This window comes from Carassius auratus, chromosome 1, assembly GCF_003368295.1.
Source record: "Carassius auratus strain Wakin chromosome 1, ASM336829v1, whole genome shotgun sequence".
Classification (NCBI taxonomy): domain Eukaryota; kingdom Metazoa; phylum Chordata; class Actinopteri; order Cypriniformes; family Cyprinidae; genus Carassius; species Carassius auratus.
Genome location: NC_039243.1, coordinates 6,375,338 through 6,400,075, shown reverse-complemented (window position 1 = coordinate 6,400,075; position 24,738 = coordinate 6,375,338). Strand labels below are relative to the sequence as shown.

The following is a 24,738-nucleotide window of genomic DNA, read 5'->3' as shown; positions in this document are numbered from 1 at the left end:
TAAACTAGAACCCCAAAACTCTAATGTAACTGTGAGCTAGTTTCACATCATGTAGATTATCTGGGTTATGAAATATCGGCTCACTTGCATTTTCTGGCTAACAACTGAAATGTGGACTGATGCTAAACCCGTTTTTCAGGCGTCAAGGTTTGGTGAAATATACGTTATAAAATTTAAAAGATGATAAACTATATCAGATGTTCTTAAAAATGTAAACGTCAGACATGACAACTTTGTAAACACGTAATAACTAATATTTTAAGATAGATAAATGTTTAGATATTTTGTGAAAACAAAGATATACTACAACATTTCAGGGGCCCATGCTGTCGAAGACCATAATTTCACACCGTGTTGTTTTAAAAGTAAAAGTAGATCAATTATACAGACATGACAACACTCAGTTCCAGTCGTTAGTCTGATGAATACCTAAAACATCTAAAACATGTGTTGGTGCAGACCATCTAAAATGGACTAAAACATGCCACTTTCAATGAATTCTTTCTACATGTGATCTCTGGTTTATTTAGTGTGATGTTTAGAGAAACAGAGAAAGGAAATAGTTCCTGTGGCATCCATGACTTTTAATGTCTAACATTAGGTAAGTGTAATAGACGGGTTTGTATTAAGTGTAACAGTCAGAACAGAAAATGGCAGGACTCATTTTCAAGTTGATTGAAAATTTTGTGTCTTTGTGACACTGGTAGACCAGAAAAAGCTCTAAAGTGCATCACAATCTCAGTTTAAACACTCTCTTGACAATCATTTCATCATCTTGTACTACATTTTGTTCATGTTTTTGCCTGTTTACCAAACTCTGAGAATAGTCTTTATCTAAAAAACAATGAAAAAGATACACGGCTGGTGGGCCGGATCAACATTAAAAGTTTTCACAATAGTTTAGAAGAGAGGATTTCATATTTTCAAATTAGGTATTTGTTATTCTGATACATATTTCTGTTGTGGAAACATTTCCTGTATAAACGAGTATGTCTATAACCTATTCAAGGGGGTTTAGTGCAATCATATGGATCTTAAACGTAATCACATTACAACAAGGTCACATAGTCCCTCTAGCAAATCCACCAAAAGTGGAGAAAGCAGAAAATTCTTAGCACAAACGGCAAAACAACATGTAAACAGATCAGTCGACTATCTCTGGTAAAAATAAATAAATAAATAAAATAAAATAGAATATATTTACAAGTCACACATTGACAATTTTTGTCTTATGTGCTCATTACAGCTAAAATCCTGTTTTGTCAAATGCCGTACACACTTTTGCATTTCATAATTCAGTTATTTTTTTAGTCAGTTTTGCTACGTATGCAAAAGTTATGTTTGAATTTTTCTATAACCATTACAAAAGTGAGAACATCATAGTTCTCAAATGTGTCTGTATTACAACAAAAGCCCATCTAACAAATCTGGCAGAAGTGGAGAAACAGATGTTTAGCACATACACACATTGTAGATGCTTGCGTACACCAGAGATGTTGCTTTATTTGAGTCAAAGAAGATGGCCATAGGAACGGATAACATTCTTTAATGTTGTTGTGTTTTGTCAAAATAATTAAAAAGTTTGGTCAAATGTTTAATACTTTTTCTTAAATGAATAGGATGTGCTCACCCTGCTCTCTTTCCCACGCGAGAGTTAGCATGAACTTACAGGAGTCTTAAAACAAAAACGGCCAAACAAACAAAATGTGAATGGTTTCATCTGCTATCTGAACAAGATGACTTAATCTAGTGGATTAATAAAAATACCATTTACAAATCAACATAATTTTTTTTAACAATTGTATTCTGAATTTTATATGCATTGTAAACATTTGCTTTCTTGCTATACTCTCTTTCTTAGTGATTTGGTCACGTGAATACACAAAAGGTTATGGATAAAATTTATCTCTACACAGGAGTGTGGAAACTTTAACATGCTCAAACTTAAACGAGTGGGCATCTTTCAGTGGAACCGTTTCATTTGTTTAGGTTGTAATAGTTTTAAGTGTAAAACAGCTAGACTTCATTTTTTGTTGTGTCGATGCTTCATGTGATCACACTTTTTGGACAGACACAAAGTTGCACTAAAAGAAATATCTCGAAGAGAAAAACTGTAACTTAATTTCTTAATTTTCATTTATTCCTATTATGATGACACCACACAGAGATCACCTAAAAACGTACAGTCCAACAAACAAATTGTGAACGGCCGTCCAAAATCTTGATATGGCTAAATCTTGAGGTGTAAGAAAAATGTAATTTAAAAAACATTGTGATTCTTAGATGTGAAACACCCTTGACATAATCTGCTGGCATGCAGAAATAGTCATAAATGTTTTAGCACAGCTATCTACACAAATAGTATGAGAACTGTATATCGTGTCACTTGCATAGAAAATTCATTACCAGTTTATCAGAGTCAAAAGGAAATGATGATAATAGTTGAAGCATCCTTAGCTTGTACATTTCTTTCATTTTGAAAATCACAGCTGCTGGTGCTACATTTTTTTTTGTAAACCATTTAACATTACATGATGCTTACAAAATAGTCAAATAGTCAAAGTGTATGTTTTCTGTTCTAGGTAAGAACATTTACACCAAGTGTTATAGGCCGGGTACATAATTAGAAAATAGTATTTCTGTCGAATGAGAAAAGTTCAGTCATGCATTTAAGATGTAGAAATGATGTTTGCCAAACACATCCAAAGAGTTTTCTAGTCGTGTGAAAAAAGCACTTGTGTGCATAAATGATCTAAAGAAACAATGCTGGTCATCAGGTTATTTAAACATTTTTTTAAGACAATAGACAGTGTGCCTTGCTTTAGTGACACACAACAGTGGTGTCAAAAGTATTGGCTTTCATTACTCAAGTAGAAGTATAGATACTAGGGTTTAAAAAGACTTTTGTAGAAGTTGAAGTATCAACTCACGCTTTTTACTCAAGTAAAAGTGTAAAAGTACTGGTTTAAAAAACTACTTAAAGTATAAAAGTAAAAGTAATGTAAGGGAACAAATGCCATTAAGAACAAAAGCTTAGGCCGCACCACAGGGGCCTATTGTGCACTACCCCACCTCCTAAAAAAACATTTTTCTAAAGGCCATAATGAATATAATGTTATATTAAATGTTCATGTTGAAAAATTTGGGATGCACTAGGCTACATGTTTCAGCAACATATATGCCCATTGAAAATGAACGCATTTTAGTACAATGCAAATACATTAAAGGACTAGAGATATGATTACTAGTTGCCAATAAGTATTGTTATGGTGCAAAAAGTCAAACTTCAGAGGCATGTCATCAATAACCTTTAATGGAATGTAAATGTACATCCAAGCTTAGCTGCAGGACTCTGTGAGGGCAATGGACAAGAACATTGGTGCAGGCTTAGTAACAATTACTCTTGTAACGTTGTCTATTTACAATAAGCATTATAGTGCTGTCAAAATTAATGATTAATCCAAGTGATTAATCAATAACTAAAAAGGAAAATTAACTCATAATCCCGATACCTTCTTGATTGACAGCTTCCTGTATTCGGTACATACGTATGCTATGTTAAGTTACAAAGTTGGTATAGCCTAGATATCACAACATTGTCAATCGCAAACGATAATTTATTAAAACGTCTCACTACCGAACTACCAACAGTAGCTTTATTTGTGGAGAACGAAGATAAAGCACCCATTCGGTAAATGAGCCAGTGAGAAATAATAACTTTTAAATAGGGTCCAGTGCCTTTTCGATACTTTTAAAACAGTACAGGCGCCTAAATGGTGCCTGAACCTATACTTAAAAAAAAGAACCTAAAAAAAAAAAAACTATGGATAACTTAAAAGAACATTCCAAATATTTTAAATAAATCCATAGCTTTCACCTTGGATGCTCTCACTTCCCAAGTTGTGCTTCCCTTAATCTAAGGCTAATAAATGTATTTCACAATCTGTGTCATTATTTAATATAAAACCACACATAATTCTACTGTATATCTGTCACTCACTCTGATATTTAGTTAAGATGAGTGCTGTCTGTCACTGTCTTAAATCAGTTCTGTGAATGACTGTATGCTCATTCTTTATAAAGTAGCAACAATGTCGTTTGTAAAGTACAGTAATGTGCAAAAGTCTTAGGCACATTAGTATTTTCACCCCAAAAAAGGGTTTTAAGCCAGTTATTTAAATCTTTTGCTTTAGTGTGTCCATAGTAAATATCAGTTTGCCATTAATTTTAATAATAATCTAGTGCGATTTTGAATGCACAAGCAGTTTGACAACGGCAAAATGAATGTTTGGAAATGTAAACTGATATTTTCTACCGACACACTATAACAAAATATATAAATAACTGGCCGAACACCATTCTTTTAAGTGAAAATACTAACGTGCCTAAGACTTTTGTACAGTAGTTAGTGTATGTATAAAGTACGTATGATTAAATTAATATTTAGTATAAGTATATTTAAATAAGTGTAATTAAAGTATTTGTTCGGTCATATGTGTTAAGGGCTAGATTTTCACTGGAGGAAACGGCTGTGACAAGCGAAAACTTTACAGTAGATGAGAAAGCGACAGCTTCTTCGCGAACCTTTGGTAAACTGTATTTATGACAAATAACTTCACTGATACAGATTCTAACAATCTATCGGTAAACACACACCTTGTGTCCTCTGTCTCTGTTTGAGCTCGTGCTGCTCCGCCGCGGTCTGCGGATTGAAGAGCGCGCTGAAAGACGGGAGGAGACCGGTCTGACGCCGGTTTCATATGAAATTTAAGCCGACTGACTCTGAGGCGATCGGATACCGGTTCCATACCCAACCCTACTTTTAAGAAATACATTTTATGATAAACGAACCAAAAACTGTCTATGCCCTTGCTGGAGGGTGATGTAATTTGTGTCATGTGCAGGTGCGATGGATCGCGTAAGTTACAAACCAATAGGGTGTCGGGATGGTATCTTTTTATACTTCTCATCCAACCACAATCAAATTCACTCCATCCGGATGGCGCGATTTATCTGGATAGGTTTTTTTTTTTTTTTTTTTTTTTTTGAGTGATGACAAGCCGGAATGAAAACAAGGCGAAATGAAATACCAGTAACGAAGCTATTTTTAAAATGTAAGGAGTAGAAAGTACAGATACTTGCGTGAAAATGTAAGGAGTAGAAGTAAAAAGTCGGCTGAAAAATAATTACTCAAGTAAAGTATAGATACCCCAAATTTCTACTTAAGTACAGTAACGAAGTATTTGTACTTCGTTACTTGACACCTCTGACACACAATGTGTAATCTTTTAAACATGTTTAAAATGGTAGGTGTAATTATTTTACTGAGTTTAAGCTAAATGTATATTTGTTCATTTACAGTACACATACTACAGGTTAGATTATTAAATGAAAACATTTCTTACATAACACAAAGTAAAAACAACAAATACGAATTTGCTCATAAATAAAATTTAGTTTACTCAGTTTTACTGTGTGTGTGTCTGTGTGTGTGTGTCTGTGTGTGTTTGTGTGGTTCAGGTATACCCCATGTTATGGGGAACAATGATGGCAATATCCAAAATCCTTGGGGATTGTTTTTGTCCCTGTGAGGAAACAAGTAGGGCTGCAACTAACGATTATTTTGATAATCGATTAATCTGTCGATTATTTTTACGATTAATCGGTTTATGTACTTATATTTTAGTTTTTTCCATTTTTTCCCCAAGTAAATTATTAATAAAGGGTCTTTATCATTCAGCATAGATTTTTAAGAGATTTTAACCATTTTGCATTGTCATATCCTCATCAAAAATATACCTGGAGTTGTTTTATTATGTTAGTAATCCTTCTGCAATCAAAACACTGACCCATACTCTAGCAAAATTCACAAGGAGATTTCAAATATTGTTTTCACCATGGCAGTCCTTAGAGCTCCTAAAGTAGTTTAACATCTCAAACAAAGCTTAAGGAATCTTTGAGAACATATTTTCACGAAGTATAAGGATAAAACAGAATAAAATTGCAGTGCATTGTATTTTATTATTTACTGGGAAAAAGCTTTATAGCTTATGCTGTGAAATTGTAAACAATCCTTCGAAAAAAAAGTGCCAGTGGCATGAAACCTGAATGGAACTCACAATTTAAAGTAAAATCCATCAGAAGGTTGTCCAGAAAAAAAAAATTGGGACACACACAAAAAACCTGCTGTGTGAAAAAGAGCAGTGAATACTTAGAAGTGCATTTTAAATATACTCATTTACCTCTCTCATTCAGTCATAATTAGGCTGCAAGTCTGAATTATGAACGGGTAAACGACAAACTGATCACATAACATGTTTGTAAAGCTTTAAATGTTAACTGTTAAAAAGCAATGTTATCAGCTTTTACGACTAAACATTTGCAAACAACCTTGTACTGGAGAATCTGCACAAATAAAATTCTTAGGGGCCGTTCACATATCGCACCTAAAAACGCGTGGAAAACGCTAGTCGCGCCGCTTTCTCCTTCTTTCCAAAGCGCTCGGGCAGAAGCGCCCCTGAGGCGTCTGCCTTTGCTAAGTAACTATGACGTGCTCTCTCCATGACGTGCCCTCTCCATGAAGACCCGGAAATTTCAGCAAAGGATAAATGGATGCGGTGTGGACGCGCCTGGAAAAACGGGCGCATCGCACCGCGTGCGTGTCGCGACCGCGTCGCTTCCATTATGAGAGTGCATACTGCGCGCCTACATAGGAAATAACGAACTTGAGCACGCAAAAGACACGATATGTGAACGGCCCCTTAAACAGTTCAGTAGTGCAGAGTTTACAGGTTACTCTTCATTTTGAAGGCTCAAAGTAAAGTACTCCCACTTCCCGCTGAATGCTGCAGAGACGCTGTTCGGGAAGCACGTGACATAAAACGAGGCCAGCTATTGGCTATTCGCTACTTCACCTGCTGTACTGGCTGAGTAAAACCTCCGGTGGCTCATTACTGCCACACTTTGGTCACCGCAGATTTGAAATATGCACGAAATGAGCCGCTTATGGCAAATAAAATTTATTTAGCGACGAATCGATTACTAAATTAGTTGACAACTATTTTAATAATCGATTTTAATCGATTAAATCGATTCGTTGTTTCAGCTCTAGAAACAAGTTTATAAATCATACAGAATGAAGTGTTTTTGAAAATCTTTAAATTAACGAAATTTTCTGTAAGGGGTAGGTTTAAGTGTAAGGTTGGTGTATGGTGATGCAAAATACAATTTGTACAGTCTAAAAAAGCATTACATCTACGGGATGTCCCATAGAACATGGAAAACCAATTTGTGTGTGTGTGTGTGTGTGTGTGTGTGTTTAAAGTCGGTTTTAAAATTAGCGTGAGATTTCAACTCCTTTTACACATCACATATTATGGATAGTATTTTCTTAACATTAAGGAATGCCTGTTTGATTTTATTAATTCCAGATAACATTCAATTATTTATCTCTTCAGCGGCTTGGTTAGTTGATGATTTAGATAATTGTCTCTCTCACTCTTTGAAATTCTCACCTGGAAAGACACCAGACATCGTCCTCCTTTTCAAATGTGTTTGTAGACGGGGAGCATGTGGCCTGTCGGTGCCTAGGTATCAACACCATATAGATCAAACAAACATTGATCCTGTCAAGATGTCAAAACCCTCACTTTTGCACAGCCATTTTTTTTTCTCCGGAAGAACCCAAACACCTCCCACTGTCTTTAGGTGTGAACAACAAGCCAGAAAGGAACTTCACAGAAACCCCCCACAGCTCTGGTTACAGATACAACCATCATAAGAAACCCCCCCACTGCTCTGGTAACAGATACAACCATCATATATCCAGTAATAAACACAACACAAGTCAAATCTGAGATCTCTTTGATCTTTTGATTTACACACCTCTTCCATGTCAATCAAGGGTCACAGGACCCAGTGGCATGGCAACCGCTTTGACTGACAGGCCTTATAGTCATAAATCAATCCAAACTGACCATGCACACTTCTGACTACCTGTCAATCTACACGGACTGTACGGCCATAAATCAGGCCATAAATCAGGGTAATAAATCATCAAGACTTGAGATAAAGTGTATGATAGGACTACTCATCCAATTGCTCTATTTTCCCTTCAAATCTTCCTACATCCATATTTCCCTTCTCATAATCTTAAAATTCTTCATCTACCATTACTTAAAATTCTCTTTCCACCTTTTCTTTTCTATTTGTTGGCTCATATCTGCACCCAAGTATTTTGATCTCATTAGCAGTCCCATCATTCTCTCATTCCATCTTCACCAGGGAGACTCTTTGTGAGTCGTTGCAATGGTCTTTCCCTCGTTGGCAAGGGTGGGTCGTTACTAGCACGCCCTTCATCCCTCACTTCATGCTGTGTTGAGTTGTTGAAGCTGGTTGGCGTATTTTAAGGTTAGAGATGTGAACTCAGGTGTCACTCTGTAACCGTTTTGCTGATTAATGCAAGGCTCTCTTGAGATCATAACTGCACCTCACTGGTTCTCTTTGATGGGGCGAAGCATTCCTTGGTCTTACTGGAACTGCTGTCACCTGTAAATGGAAAACTTAAGAATTTTTTGTTAGTGTTATCAAGCATGCTAATTTGTTCATCTTGCCAGTCGTCCTTCTTGGTGTGACCTGTGGAAATGTAATGTGGGTTGAGGGCTGTCTTGGCCCCTTTTGGAGTTTTCACAATTTCAGTGCTGTCTTTACTATTTTTTAATTCCTTTCAATTTAATTCTCAGCAATTTGCTTATTCAATTATCTCTTTGTTGTGTAAACTGAGTTCCACTATATCACTGGATATTTTATCTAGGCCTATGTTGCTCAGTAGCATAGGCCTTTTGACCTGGAAAACACTCAACCCACTGCATTTATTTTAACAGTCAGAAAGATAATATTTCATCCTTTTGACACAATCAGCTCCATCATGATATGCTGAAAAGGAAGTTAGATGAGGGGTAGACAGAGCAAGCTTGCTTTGCTCTGCCTTCCCATGTTATACGCTGCGCATGTGTGGCACTGTTTTTCTTTCTGCCACAACAAAGACCTAGGTACTGACCAGGAAACTTAACCAAATTCATCCATGGTCATTCTTTTACTGGGCATAAGTTTGCCCTGTGGGCCCACATTCATATTTGTATACAGCTGTTTGGGCAAATTGATTGAATTGCCTCAGTGTCTCGTCAGACACTCTCTTTCATGCCATACAACACCATCATTCATACTTTTTCCACACACTTTCACTCCCCCTTTTTTTTTTTTTTGCCAAAAACTTTTATTTTCTTTCTTTCCTTCCTTTTTTCAAAATCTCATAGATGAATTTGTTTAGAATATTATGCCTAGGCATTGGGCATTTGAGAGAGCCAATTATCATTTCTCAAATGTCATGTGTTTGTCTAATTTAAAGTTTAGTCAAATAATTTTTTGCTATTGCTCATGAGCAACTCTGAGAAGAGGATTGGAGATCTCTGCATAATCTAGGATCCATGGCCATCTACATTTCCATCTGGTTATCCCCAGTGATGACAGTATATGTGATTACATGATTTTGGATCTTTGGAATAATTTTTTATTCATTATTATTTTATTCAGTTTTACCTTAGAAAATTACCTTTAAACAAAATGGAGTGACCAATATTTCTATTTTCTCAACAATAAATATTTTCTATTGTTCATCAGGATACCCTTTTTTATTTATTTATTTATTCTCTTCTTTCCCAAAGCGCTCAGCATTGTTGTCAAGTATTTAGTTGTGCACTTTCCCCCAGTTGGTTAATGAAACTGTCTTACTATGCCAAATCCAGCTCCATGTTTATCTGATTGGTGAGTCAAGTACTCACTTCTGTCTGTCAAAATATTATTTTTTCTTTAAGACATGAGGCTGGACTGGTACCTATTGAAAAGCAGATTGAGAGAGTTAGTTAAAACACAGAATTTAAAGAAATGCTGTGGGACCACTGAATAATCAAGATTAAAACATAATACATAAAATAATTAAATAAAATAATTAACATTTGAAGCAGTCTCTATAGTGTTCATTGAATATGCAGCACCTGTGCACTGAAGGCATGGAAGTCCTTCTGATGACATCATCAGGCCTGGGCTGTTGTACCGGGTTGTCAGTCTGTGATGGCACTCAAAGACCTGATGTTGTGGTGTACGGTCTCCGTTGTTTTTCTGCTTCTTCTCAGTCTGGCTTCTGGTTGCTTTCTGCCAGAGTTTTGCATTTCATAATGTTCTTTTCACCCTCAGGAAAAGTCTCAAGTGAAAGATTCACCTTTTCCTGCTTTGATTCAGTCTTTTTCCATGCTGAAAAGTGTTCTTCTCTTTCAGGAGGGGAGGGGAACATCCATCAGCCCCTCCCTCTTCTTCTCTCTGCAGCTGTTTGCTGCTTTGCCATTCCTCGACAGACTCCATTTCATTGCTTTCCTTTGTCAAGGCACTGTTCCAGAAATCATCTGAAAGTTTAACACTCAGAGACTGCATTAATCAAATGTACCTATGTAACTTCTGACCAAATCGTGTTACAAAGCAGTCAGCTCTTTTTCTAATTTTCACTTTTCCACCTCCTCTTTCAGTGGTCCCTTAATAAAAACAAAATCATCTGGTTGAAAACAGCAGTTCTCTTATTCTTTGTTAGTAAAGCAAGTTCTTCATTGCAGGAAAATAGCAAGCATTTTTCTTCTTTGCAAAATGCAGAAATCAGCTACCTTTATTATCTAAATATACTGAAAATAAAATTAACCTTCCTTTTATAACAGCATGACATATGTTAAAATAAAGACTTCAATCATAATTTTTCTTCTATATTTGCATACTTGATTCAGAATAATCTAGTATTTGTGAATTAATGTTTCCTAACCAACATAAAATAATTCCTATTATTGTAAATAAAATGATTAAATTTAATTCTTTAAGCAACTAGTTCCCTTCCTATTATAAAATACCTATAGCTTTTGAATCAAAATGTCTATTAACTTGGTCACCCAATCTTGCTTTCATTCCACATTGCACAAGTTATTTCTTTTATTTTTACATTTACACAAGCCCAATCTCTGAAACTCTGTAATGGATTAACTTTCATACTGTCCCAGGGATAACAAGATACAAATTTTAGATGTCTTCACATATTAGATATAAAGTTTTAAGCACGTGCATCTTTTAAATTCATCTATTAATATAAGTTATTAAATAATAAATGCATATCTTATTTTAATTAATTTATTATTATATCTATATTCCACCATATCTGCCATCTCTATATTAGTCCATTTCTTGGAACATTTGTATTTATTTTTCTCTAAAACAACCTTCCTTCAGTTAACTTTATTGTTTTAGGGCTCCTGCATTCCTTTCTCAACACCAGCCACCCCCGTCTCTGTAACCTGATCACTCCCAAGTGATGGTCCAGGAGGGGAGAGCACCTCTTGCTCCACCCATGTAATACAACTTTACTGTGGAAACGTCCTCCTTTGTTCTCACTCCCACTACACTGGGCTCAGAAAATTTTCTCCCCTTTGCCCCAGACATCCTAAATGCAAAAATCTATTATAGATCTTGGTTCAAACTTTATTGATGCTATTTTCCTAACCTCATTCACACTTTCTGCACTCTTTATTGAGCCAGAGTGCTTATTCTTGCATACTTTTTCCCTTCATTTAAGGGATAATCAGTCATTAATTGTCCTTTTATTATCAAGGCTCATCATACATTCATCCCTCTCAAGTGGATACTAGTTGCGTCCAACTCCACCCAGCCACCCTGAAGTGATGGTCCAAGAATGGTGCGCAACCTTTACCAACCCAACACAGAATTTATTTGTTCACACATTTATTCGTCCGGACACAAATACATCCACACAACAAAACACAGCTCACCTAGAGCTCCTTAAGGGCCCACCTATTTCTGTCCTTCGAGAATTTCACTTATACATTCTCAAAGCGGTATCCGTGGGACTTTTCCTCGCGATTCCTTAATCTGCTTATCCGTTTATCACTGTCCTACCTAGGCCCAGCTATCCAATAAACACAGACACACGGCATGCCATGTCTTTCTGCCTACACCATATTTGTCTTAAATCGAGGTTGCCTTCCAAGGCCTTCCTATTAATAACCCAAATATGTGCATGCAGTTATTTCTTCTGGAGTAAAACCCCTTTTTTAATTTAGATATCATATTATTTTTCTAAATTTGGAAGAGCAGATTTTAAGTGTCCTTACCACTCAGAACTGACCAGTCAACAACACACACTAATTATATAAGCAAAAATGCTTACCTTATTCTATGGTGGCCACCACTGTGTGTGTGTTGCTCATCAGTCAGCTCAAAAGCAGTCGTCCACTCTGCTCCTTTCCAGTCCCATCTGGGGTGCCAAATCTGTGGTGTATTTTGCCAGTTCTCAGAAGGATCAAACTCAGTCAGGGATTTTTCTCTCAGAAGAAAATACTTTATTTTAAGCAAAACAAAGCCGAGATCTCCTTGCAACGAGCTCTCGGCTTTGTTTTGCTTAAAATAAAGTCTTTTCTTCTGAGAGAAAAATCCCTGACTGAGTTTGATCCTTTGGAGGACCGGCAAAATACACCACAGTCTGGGGGGAAAATGTTCCTGGGAAAAAAAGTTCCTGGTACAAATATTCCGGGTAATTTTGGTGCAAACGCGGCAGTTTGAAAACACCCACAAGGTGATAAACGTCCACTTTTACTCTGCAGAGACCAACTGTGCGTTCACATCGCCGGCGTCTGGAGCGTCAAAGTGGCCAGAAGTCATTCATTTCAATGTAAGCCAGCATCGAGTAGCGGCGAGGAGCAGTGCGGCGTGACCTGGCCCTTGAGAACGTCGAGGAGAGTTGAAATCAACACAAGTTGGTAATGAGCTATGACGCTGTTGGGCATCAACCAATCGGAACATAGAAGTCCACCACTTGAGAGGATTCCAGAGAACGCAGCTCCGACCACATTAGTTCCCAAGATAATTGCTGTTTCGGGTTTGCAATAATCTATGATGTGTCCCTGTTTGCGTACAGGGACATAAAAAATTTATTAAAAGTGATACGTGGACCAAGGTGTCTGAGATTGTTAATTTTCCTGGTGAGTTGTTGATGTGCAGTAACGTTATAAGAATAATAATTTAATGATATAATAAATAATAGTACTGTAGTCCCAGTTTACTTTTAAACAAATCTTGAAAGTAAACATTTGTTTAGTTTTTGCTTAATTTTAATAAAAATATGAGACCCCGAGAAAGTCTGTAGTGTTTTTTATTGTCATATTAAAATTAATCTTAACTTAGTCATAGTTAAACATATAACACTGTAAAATAAAACATTATACCGTTATATGTAAATAATATATATAATAGTATTAAATGTTTTAATAAGTTATGACATTTGTTTGTAATGTTATATTTATTGTTCATTGGCCTCTGCTTATGCTGTGACAATGGAAGAACGCAGCACATCTCAGTACTCATAAGGGTGTGTTCTGTGTTCTCGCGTCCTTTTTTCTTCCAAGGAAGCTTGGCAAGTCCGTTCTTTCAGTTCTTGGAAACTGAGAAACAGCCTAATTTATTTTTATTTTAATTAATTTTTTTTATTAATGCTTAAAACAATACACACGCAATAACAGATAACAACAGAATATAATATATGTGTTAAATATATGTTAAATATATGTTAAATTAAACATGAACAAATTATGAGAATTACATGACACTGAAAAAAGGAAAAGAGTTACAAATAGATAATGTTTTTAAGGCTTTTTTTGTTCTCATACAAATTAATTGAGAATAAGTATTTTTCAAGTTCTTTCACAAATATAAGAAAGAGAGGTTTAGCATTAAGATATTTAGATTTATGCACTGAAAAAATAAAAACCTTGTATCAACTTAAAAAAATTGAAGTAATCAATCACACGAAACATTTGACATTGACTCAATGTAAATAATTTAATTTAGTTTAACTTGAAAATTTTAAATCCATGCAAACCACTTTTTAAAGGTTGATCAATCTAATTATTTTAGGTTGGAACAAACTAATTTTTTTAAATTAGAACAAACCAACTAAACTAATATGTATAGGTTAAATTAAATTAATTATTTTAGTTTGGAACAAACTAATTTTTATAGGTCCGATTAAATTAATTATTTTATTTAATTAATGATTTCAATACATTTTAATCAATGACTACTCAGAACACTTTTCCTTTAGAACACATTTATTGTTCAATAAACTCACAACATTGAACATTTGCTTCAAATGTATGAAGATTGACAGCAGAAATACTTGAAACACTGCAATCAGTCTCTTCAGTTGTTCATAAGACTTGGCCTTATTCAACCTTTGTACCTGGTAGCCATCGAACTTGGGCAGCCAAATTTGTAAATGCTGCAGTGAAAATGCAGCCTTGTTAGTACAACCTTTTTATTAAAAGGATCTAAAGTTTTGGCTGTAAAAACACAATAAAATGTAACAATTATGCAATTATACAATTAATCCCTGTACAGCTGGGTGGTCAGTCTAGTGACTTTTGGGGTCATCTTTATTCCATCAAGCTCCATCAGGACCTTTTGCACAAATTCAAAGGTGAACTGTAGCCTTTTTGGATATTTTAGGTTTAGTGTATATATGAGCCCAGCAACCGATGGCAACTCGTTCAGGACCTCTTTTCCTTCGACAACAATTTTAATGTCTTTAGGTGGATGGAGAGGATCCTCTTTCCCAGTGATAAAGATCGCCATGGTTGTCTGCTCCAGTTCTTCAACCTCATTATCCTGCACAAACAAAGAAAGAAAATATGTTATAATTTCAGAAAATCTCCCGATTTCATGTTAGATCATAATGTGCCAAGCTCTTATATAATCTAAACTTTCAAAACAAAACATTTCATTAGCAAATCAAAATAATCAAATGTTCATTACAAGGGATGTGACTAAATTAAAAGTGATGATCTAGTTTTACTTAGTAGATCTGGTAGACAACTTCCCAGATGAGAGAAAATTTTACACTTTAGGATGCCTAATTATCACAAACGTCCTCATGACATTGGAAATAGAACTTACCACAAGCAACGATCACTGGCAGGAGATTCCAAATAATTTGCACAGCAGGAACAGCTGATTGGTGGCTGCTTCCCTGAAGCTGAAAGAGAAAACATGATTTAAGTTTCAGCCATCAAAGTGTGTTAACTACTAACATCATACACAAATTAAGAATACCCAACATTTAACATTAATAGATTTATACTTTATTTTATGATTTTAGGAAAGCTGGCTAAAATTTTGGTAAATTTCTACCACATGTAAATGCTGTTAATAGTGTAGCAAACTAACATTACCAGATACAAATAGCTGCGCCTTGTAATATTATGGCTGATAAATACTGAACACAAGATAAATAGGAGTGTAAATAAAAGATCACATAGGACCTTTAGCTATTGATAGCATAAGTAACCATTACCATTAGTCAAGTTTCAGAGTTTCAGGGATGCAAACACATGTAAAATGGAGTCAAAAAGTATTTTGGGCAGTTCGATTCAATAAAACGGTTGAAAAAAAAACAGCATAGGTCTCTGCAGGAATGTAATGGGAGTTACCAAATCAGGGTGTTTTTACACCATGATACCTGATTGGCTAATGTCATAGTGATGTTAGGTTTAGAGGTGGGGTTGGGTAAGGGTGATCATTTTAATTGCATGATTTAGAAACACCCAGCAGTTTGAAAACACTCACAAGGTGATAAATGCCCACTTTTGCTCTGCAGAAACCTGTCAAAAAAAAAAAAAAACAACCCAGTCCATCTGTTCTTTTACGCTCAACGTATTGACGTCATTAGAGAAGTCTATCAAATATAAAGTCCGTAATCATAACTTTAGTCAGTTAAAAACCTCATAATCATGGAAAGTTTACAATTAAGTTTTGCAACAACACACCGAATACAGTAACAGCAATAATGTGCATGAGGATTTAAGTCTTGAAGATATAAAGTAAATAAATTAGATGTTATAAGGGCTGAAATCGTAATCCACTTACTATACATAATTTATTGCAATGTATTTGTTATGAAATAAACTTACGTTTCGCCAGGTCAGAATCAATAACAAAAGAACCAGTTCAGTTCAGACGCTCTGTGTGTCAGTCTGCTTCACGCTGAATCATGCATGCGCAGTATCATCAGCTCATCGGTTATCAAATCGGACGTGTCCGACAGAAACGATTCTCGGTTCAGTGTACGTACTGCTGATCGGAAAACTGATGTAGAGTTGTGACGTTCGCGAACGAACCGATTCTTTTGAACGGCTCATAAACATGAACGATGGGAGCCGAGTCGCGACTGGAGAGGAGCCGTTCTTTCTATCGTTCTTTTTTCCTATACGTGTTTCACACAGATTCATACAAATGAGCTCCTCCAGGAGACAGAACAGTTATAGGGGGAGGGGCGCACCCAGCGCAGGCCAACCCTTTATAGCGTGATGATATTAGTTATTAGTTGTGCATGCATTTACATTGCATTTTGTGTTCATTTAAAACTTATTTTAAAATCATTAAAAATGTTCTTTTGTGATACTCTACTTGTATAGAAATTTTTCACTAAAAGCTGTTTTCCACAGACATTCATTGCAGCCCACTTTGTTATTGTTCATTGACTTGAAGGGGCTGATGTCCTATTTGCAAAGTTTACAGTAGTAATAGTATGTAGTATGTAGACATTTCCATTTTATTTATTCTAATTTTATCTACTTTAAAAAAAAAATAGTTTTCTATCAAAATGTTCTTGTGTGATAACAATGTTCTTGTGTGGAAGTGTTTGTAGTAAAAGCTGTTTTGCACAGAAATTCATTGCAGCCGGCTTTGTTTTTTATGTTTATTTGTGAGTAGGTATTGTATGAATAACATAAGTCAACGTAGTTTTACACACACACACACACACACACACACACACACACACACTTTGTACTAAAGGTAAATCAAAATAATGATGTCACTGTCTAAGCAGAGGGATTTGTGCAACCCTATGGAATATAGTCCACACATGAGAAATGAGGTAATAATCAATATTTCAGAATAATTCAAACTCGGATATTGGTGTGTGATATCTGAGCTTTAATTATTTGACTACAAATCTCACCTCATAATACCTCCCAGTGATTATTTCCAGGATAAACTGAGATGCTCCCAAGCTGGCTTCTTAAAACTGACTAAATATTTAAAAAGAGCCAAAAGAGCCATTCTTTTGAACGGCTCTTTGAAAGGAACGGATCGCGAAGATCCGGATCCCCTCAAAGAGCCATAAATCCCATCACTAAACTGATGCAACTGGTTCTTGACTCGAGAAAGAGAACCGCTCCAGCAGTGGGCGTGTTCGTTTGTAATCTGGCTCGGTGTTCATCTTCAATTCTCTCTTCACAGCAGTTCAGTCAGTGTACTGTTTGAGTAAATGAATTACACTGGGATATTGGTTTGTTTGAACTCAGAGGGAGTGTCAGCCACATCAAAAAAGTTAACAGCTTAAGTCATTTGTGGATTAATGCTTATTGGAGACGTGAATCGTTTCAAACGATTCAGTTCGATTTGGTGAACTGGTTCAAACGGTTCACTAAGAAGAACCGGTTAAATCGAACGATTCGTTCACGGCACAAAGCGAAGAAATGTCGAGCGCACAAATCCTCGTGTATATCTGTCCAACAGTTTATCGATCATTTGTTTCTTCACGGTTTTAAATTCCATTTATTGTTGGTTTGATGCCAATTCATAGTTCTTGTAATGTGTGATCTAACAGACACACGGTGGCGAGTCGTTTTTAAAACAGCATAAAACTCCAACAAAATAATCATTTTATGCAAATCCACAGCCCTTTATCTACAGATCAAGCATCATAATGTGAATATATCATATTGGAGAGAGTTTTACCGTGTATCCTGCTCGATCCTGCTGTAACGGACGAGGCGCGCGGTTTGAATATAAAATGGAGAATGATTGACAGCCGCAGGGAGAGGGAAGACGAGTTTCCGTAAACTGTAATTTAATGATCTAAATATAATTCTGTCCCTCAGATTAAGCTATGGAATGACTTCAGATGACTTTGTGAAATTATAATCAGAACCTCTCAGAACTGCACGATTCACACAAGTCATGCAGACTGACGCGAAAAAAGCGGGAGGTGTCGAAAAGCGCGCTGTTTGCATCCATGAAGTTTGAAGCTTGAACCTGGGGATTTACTACTGCATTTCAAGTGTCAGAAATTCAGCGGGAAAAAAATGTCTAGCATAATTATGCATTTAGAAATAATAGTGATATCCTAGTGATAGTTACATACTATCGAGCGTGAATGATGAAATTACGAGTCAAGGCCAGTCAGGTAAAACTTTAATTGAAAGAAAAAAATAAATAAACATTAAGGGTATACAAAGTTGATTATTTTACCTTCTTCAGGGTTGCTCGTAGTTCTTCTGTGTCTCTCAGCCAGCCTGGAGGGGTCTGTTGGAGTGTAAGTTACTGCAGCCGCCGCTTAACACACAGTTCAACTGTAACGGACGTTTTTTTTTTGTTTTAAATTCTTTAAATAAACAGGTCAGGTGGTCAGAGAGCGGAACTCCAACTCAGCAATGCGCATGTGCAAACCATGCTTAATTTAATAAAATTGCTTTGATTAAATGAATAAATTCAGTTTAATGTCCCGCTGCAAATCATATTGTATCCATGTAAAAAAAATGGATTCAACCATAAATATAAACTAAAACGTTTAGTTTAAATGAAAAAAACAATAATTTTAAGCTATTTCAACGACAAAATACACATTAAACGAATAACAGCAATGTTAGACTTTTTTCAGTGTGAATATGGAATTTTGCTAGAATCAAAATCAGATTAATCACATAAAAATGACATTTTTAGATTGGTCAAAATCAACAAAGCCTAAGACCACATTCTGCCAATACAACACACATTCATTAGAGATTTCAGACCTAATAAATCCTAAAACATCTTGCCAAAACATTTTCGTAAAAGGATAATACCAAAAAAGATGAACTACAGTTTCATCAGAGGTGTCACAGAAAAGAGCAACTAGAGAAAATATCCTTTTTGAGCTTTTTAATGTATAGATTTGCTGAAATGTGGTCAGTTGACGTCACGCGCTCCAGCCTCACGTGGGGTGGTGAGGATCAGCTGATCGGCATCACTTCCTCATTGGGATTCGCGATGTTTTGACGGAGTCTTTCTGCAAAAATCGCTGCTGGATTGTCATTCATGTAAATACGGTCGTATTTGAAGGTATTTCATTATTCTCACCTGTACGCTTCATCAGATGTGGTTTTACTTCAGACGCGGGGAGGAGCTGGGTTTCCAGACACATACACCGGTGTCATTTAAATCTGTCTGGACGCGACAAAGCGACCGTTGAAAATCACTTGAAATGTGTGTCAATACGTCATAAATAGAACGCAGCAGCAGCAGTGTTTTGTCGGGGATTGTCGCGCGGCTTCCAGTGTAGACTGCGTCACTGATTATAATAAGTTCTATAGTATTTTGCCTCTCCGCTCGCGTCCGGGGTGTAAATAACACTGTGCTAGTGTTGGGCAGACATAGACCATGATACATGATTTGATGTGGTTTTGTGGAACATTATTAGAATATGACAGTATAATGAGTAAGAGCAGGGGCGGTTTACAGTCATTGTAAATGGGGATAAACGCGTGTTTTTGTCCCAAAGATTATTATTCGTTTTAAAAGATCCACGTTTTTTCTGTCTTTAATTTGTAATCCATTTATTGAAGAACAGTAGTACTATTATGGAACATTGATAAGATGGTAATGTCTTATTAACATATGATTTGAACATTTAGCCGATACAGTTGGATATTTTAAAATCTATTTTCTTTTGTCCGTTTCATAAAAGTGTTCACACTGAAGCTCCAATCTATCATATTTCATCCCTAAAGAAACACTAGAGAAACACAATATATCAGCAGCATATCAGTTACTGACTTACAGTTGACTTGTTTTTATAGCAGATAATGAGTGTATAATTTCAGTCATTTATCAATTATTTGCCATGACATTAAAATAATTATTAGTGCATCAAGAAAAAGCACTTCAAAAGAGTTCAGTTATATATATATATATATTTCCACTATACTAGTATAGTATTATCTTTTTCATAAACCATGCCACAAGGCATTACTATCATGCTAAAGTCCACAAAAAATGAAACTGTGGTGTTACTGTTGTTTTTCTATGATGCTGACACTTATTCATCTGGCGTGATGCACTTGTTGTAGCTCTGGGCATTTGGCTTCTGTCACCTTCTCTTCATGAATACCTCGGACAGTGAAGAGGACTCCTACAACGAGAGGTCTGCTCTGGTCCAGTGTGAAAGCCCAACCATCCCCTCGTACAACCAAGATCATGATATGTCTCTCCCCCAGGAAACAGACAGCAAACAGGTAAGTGGACATGAGTTCTCCTTCCTCTCTTTTGAAAAAGCTTGACGTGTGCTTATATAGAGTTGTTACATTGCGTCTGATGATCCGTATCCTGATCCACAAATCAAATTTTTCCTCATCCTCTCCTTTAATCCCGCAGCGGAGGTCAGTCAGCTCAGGTTTGGACGAGCCAGGGCCGGTGGAGCAAGAGAGAGCGGCCACTCCTGAGGGAGAGGAAGAGGAGCTGACCCTCAAATATGGTGCTAAGCACGTCATCATGCTCTTCATCCCCGTCACGCTCTGCATGGTGGTCGTGGTGGCAACAATCAAGTCCGTCAGTTTCTACTCGGAGAAGACCTCACAGCGGCTGTACGTGCTTTGTTACCTGTTCAGCCAAAAATGAAAAAATCTGTCATTTGTTATTCATCATCATGGCGTTCAAAACTTATATGCTGTTATTTTTCCATGGAATTTAGTTTTAGAAGGTATATTTCATCTTAAAAAAAACAAAAATAAAACAATCTAAAATATCAGAAGTTATCAGCCATAACATTAAAATAATTAATGTTGAGCACTAAACAGCACAAGTCGAAGCATGATTTAACATTATTGTACCCATCTTAGCCACAGAAAAAAGTTAAATATGAAAGTATCTTATAATATTAACTGATTTTGGTAGATCCAGATCCAGAAATGCTGTTTACTGGTCTATACGATATTGCTATTGAAATGCATTATTTAATAAAAAGTAAAATGTTTTTTAGCATTATGTTTTTTTATTATAATGTTAAACACATCATATAAAAAATAAAAGAACAAAAATAATTAAAATCAAAGAAAGATGTTTTTCATTTTTACTGCCTTAGAAGAATTTTAATTTATTTTAATTTAAAATAATATTCAATTCTTTTTTAAATGTAAAAAATGCTTTCATTTCCTTTTTTTGTTTTTAATACTATTTTAATAATATTATAAAATGTATAAAATACTAATATTCTTATCATCATAGTTATGCTATGTAGGATGTGTCTCAAAACAAGTAACAAACCAAAAACAGATTTGAGGGTGAATGAATGATGACAGAGTTTTCTTATTTCAGTCAGTCCTTTACAGAGAAGCAAATATGTATGCAGTGAAGTCATGGTGTGTGTGTGTGTATTGCAGTATCTACACGCCGTTCGAAGAGGATCCGAACTCTGTCGGTCAGAGGCTCTTGAACTCGTTCCTCAACACCATCGTCATGATCAGTGTCATTGTCTTCATGACGATAATACTGGTGGTGCTTTATAAGTATCGCTGCTATAAAGTGAGATCCTCTTTATTACTACCACACTATAGAGTTCTGTGGTTTTGACTGGGACTTTATGATTATAACACTATAACTAAACTAGTCCAGTCTGGTTCTAAAAATCCTAGCTGTGTTTTCTGAGGTGTTTATCTGTGTGTGTGTGTGTGTGTGTGTGTGTGCAGTTCATTCATGGCTGGCTGATTCTGTCTTCACTGATGTTGCTCTTCTGGTTCAGCTTCATGTATCTGGGGTGAGATTCTGCTGAGCTTTGCTTTCTTGTAACATTGTGTCATGATCACAATGTTTGAATAATCACCTTCAATACATTAAAGAAGCAGAATAACAGAATTTGGAACTATTGGAATCAATATAATGATTATGATTTTTGCCAAATCATTTGATTTGATTTAGTTGATTCAAATGTGTTGTCAAACCCTTTTCAGCGAGGTGTTCAAGACGTATAATGTGGCAATGGACTACCCAACGTTAGCGATGATCATCTGGAATTTCGGCGTAGTGGGAATGATCTGCATTCACTGGAAAGGGCCGTTGCAGCTGCAGCAGGCGTACCTCATTATCATCAGTGCCCTCATGGCTCTCATCTTCATCAAATACCTGCCCGAATGGTCAGCATGGGTCATACTGGGAGCCATCTCCATATATGGTATGGTGCCAGAAGATTGACCACAAACCACCTGCTTCTGCATTTGTTCTTCAACTTCTGTGTCACATCCTATACAGTGACTCTCGTTCACGTTTAGAACAAGGATTATTATTTCTTTCAGGGGTTAATCAAACCACAAATGAAAATTCTGTAACGATTTAAACTGTAATCACCCTTGTTCCAAACCTCTTTGACTTTCTTTATTGTGTGGAACATGAAATAATACTGTGAAGAATGTTGTTAACAGTTATGGTTCCCATTGACCTCCATTGTATTTTTTCACCTATGGTTACAAACATCTTTCAGAATATATTCGTTTATGTTCTGTAGAAGAAAGAAACGCATACATTTTAGGAACAACATGAGTACATTATAACAGAATTGTAATTTTTGGTATCCCTCATTAAAAATTCAGTTCTTAAAGGTACAGAACATATATTTTGTATTTTTCTGGAGTGATACAGAAATGTCTTCTTTTTTTATCACTGAAAATGCTCATATCTGTGGGATTAGTGCACATGATTGTTTCACGGTTTGTGTGTTTATTTTCCAGATCTGATAGCGGTACTCTCTCCAAAAGGCCCTTTGAGGATGCTGGTTGAGACTGCTCAAGAAAGAAACGAGCCAATTTTCCCTGCACTCATATATTCATGTAAATCCTGAAAAATGAAACCCAGAACATGCAGCATACAGACTCACAACATATGGGATAAGTCCAGTCAAGATGGGTCATGCACTAATCAAAGTCTTTTTTTCTCAGCTGCCATGGTTTGGATGGTTGGAATGGCTGATTCTAGTAATCCAAATTCTGGTGAGCTGCATTAATTTTTTACAAGCACTTTAATAATATTTTAGTACTTTTTACCAAGACCTTGAAATTGTTTGTTTAGAAAGTGGAATGTAATCTCTTTAACCTAGATAATGGTGAATAAGCTGTTGTTGTCCTCTCAGCTGATCAAAGGCAGCGTAATGAGGGCGGAGCCCTGGCACAGGAAGGGGTGGAGTCAGAGGATGATGCAGCTCTGGGAGGGAGGCGGCGGTTTTCAGCAGAAGAGGACCTTGAAGAAGACCGTATGTGGTTTCTGTGTCTACAGCCTCAGTGTCATACAGATCATATTCTTTGCTTATAATACTTAACTGTGTAGAGAATGTCCAGTGACAATGAGGTGAACTAGTTAAAAATGCCCCAGGGAATCAAAGGAAACCTGACAAATAGGTTGAACTATTTTTCATTCTAGTGTCATATGCTGAAATGCCTGTTGGTTGTCTTCTGTCTCACAGGAGGGGTGAAGCTGGGTCTTGGTGATTTCATCTTCTACAGTGTCCTGGTGGGAAAGGCGGCTGCCAACGGAGGAGACTGGAACACCACACTGGCCTGTTTCGTGGCCATTCTCATTGTGAGTAGCACAACTACAATGTGAGATCCATCATGGCATGTGAACAGCTCACTTGGTTTTGAAACGGAGCAGAAGAAATGGCTGATGTTATGTTGTGTCCTGGTTGTTTTGCAGGGACTGTGCCTGACGCTTCTCCTGCTGGCCATTTTCAAGAAGGCTCTGCCGGCTCTTCCCATCTCCATCACCTTCGGCCTGGTCTTCTACTTCTCCACGGACAATCTGGTACGGCCCTTCATGGACAGTCTGGCAGCCCACCAATACTACATCTGACAGAAACCCACTGACACATGAAGGGCTTTATCAGAAAACAGTCTTTATGTTTCAATGAGATTCATAGGTTTTTAGTTCCTATGAATCTGCAAGGTTTCTGATATTTCTGATACGCTCTAGGTGAGTGAATGAACGTGTAAAATGTGTCAAAACAAGTAAACCGATTTTATTTGTTTTTTCATGCATCCTTGCATTGGCATTTTGGCTTTTTTTGAAAAGCTGCACATCAGCTCTTAAGAATATACAGTGATTTACTCTTCTTTTGTACTTACTGATGCAGTAAATAAAGGCTCTTTTTCATAAATAACTTCTACAGAGGAGAACAGATTGCTGCTCGATTCAGTCGTGAGACAGTAGTCTGTATATGTGGCTTACATGCAGCTGATGTTCTGAGTGAGTGCTGTAGGTTTGTCAGCGGTTACAGCATAATAAACTAATCACACAAATCATTTTTCCTGCATAATTTCATTTTTATAATCATTGACTTTATGGCAGGTTGAAATCATGATTTTGGCAAGCAGGATATGATCCTGGATCAGCATATTTGATTTGACCTACATAAGGCTGGGTGATATATTTAATATTCAGAAATATTCATTTTTTATTTACGATTACATTTCACAATGTTTAATTTTGTTTGCAGCACATTGTTCTAAGCCTAGAAATAACACCTAAAATAAAACACATTAACAATTCCAGATTGCT

The 24,738-nt window shown here is 36.3% G+C and overlaps 1 protein-coding gene and 1 long non-coding RNA gene across 2 annotated transcripts; one reads left to right on the top strand and one right to left on the bottom strand.

Annotated features, from left to right (window-relative positions):
* Nucleotides 1-14,192: 14,192 nt before the first annotated feature.
* LOC113047347 (uncharacterized) lies at nt 14,193-18,649 on the bottom strand. The gene is made up of 3 exons (XR_003276248.1): nt 18,415-18,649; nt 15,055-15,133; nt 14,193-14,766 (listed from the first exon to the last, which is right to left on the bottom strand). It is a non-coding gene; the product is annotated as an uncharacterized LOC113047347 (long non-coding RNA).
* Nucleotides 18,650-19,114: 465 nt separating this feature from the next.
* On the top strand, nt 19,115-24,738 carry LOC113047188 (presenilin-2-like). Its single transcript, XM_026208550.1, has 11 exons — nt 19,115-19,263; nt 20,271-20,435; nt 20,575-20,783; nt 21,579-21,720; nt 21,885-21,952; nt 22,146-22,366; nt 22,920-23,018; nt 23,127-23,177; nt 23,318-23,437; nt 23,648-23,763; nt 23,878-24,738. Exons 2-11 carry the CDS (start codon nt 20,304-20,306, stop codon nt 24,031-24,033), a joined length of 1,314 nt encoding a protein of 437 aa, XP_026064335.1. The 5' UTR covers nt 19,115-19,263; nt 20,271-20,303; the 3' UTR covers nt 24,034-24,738.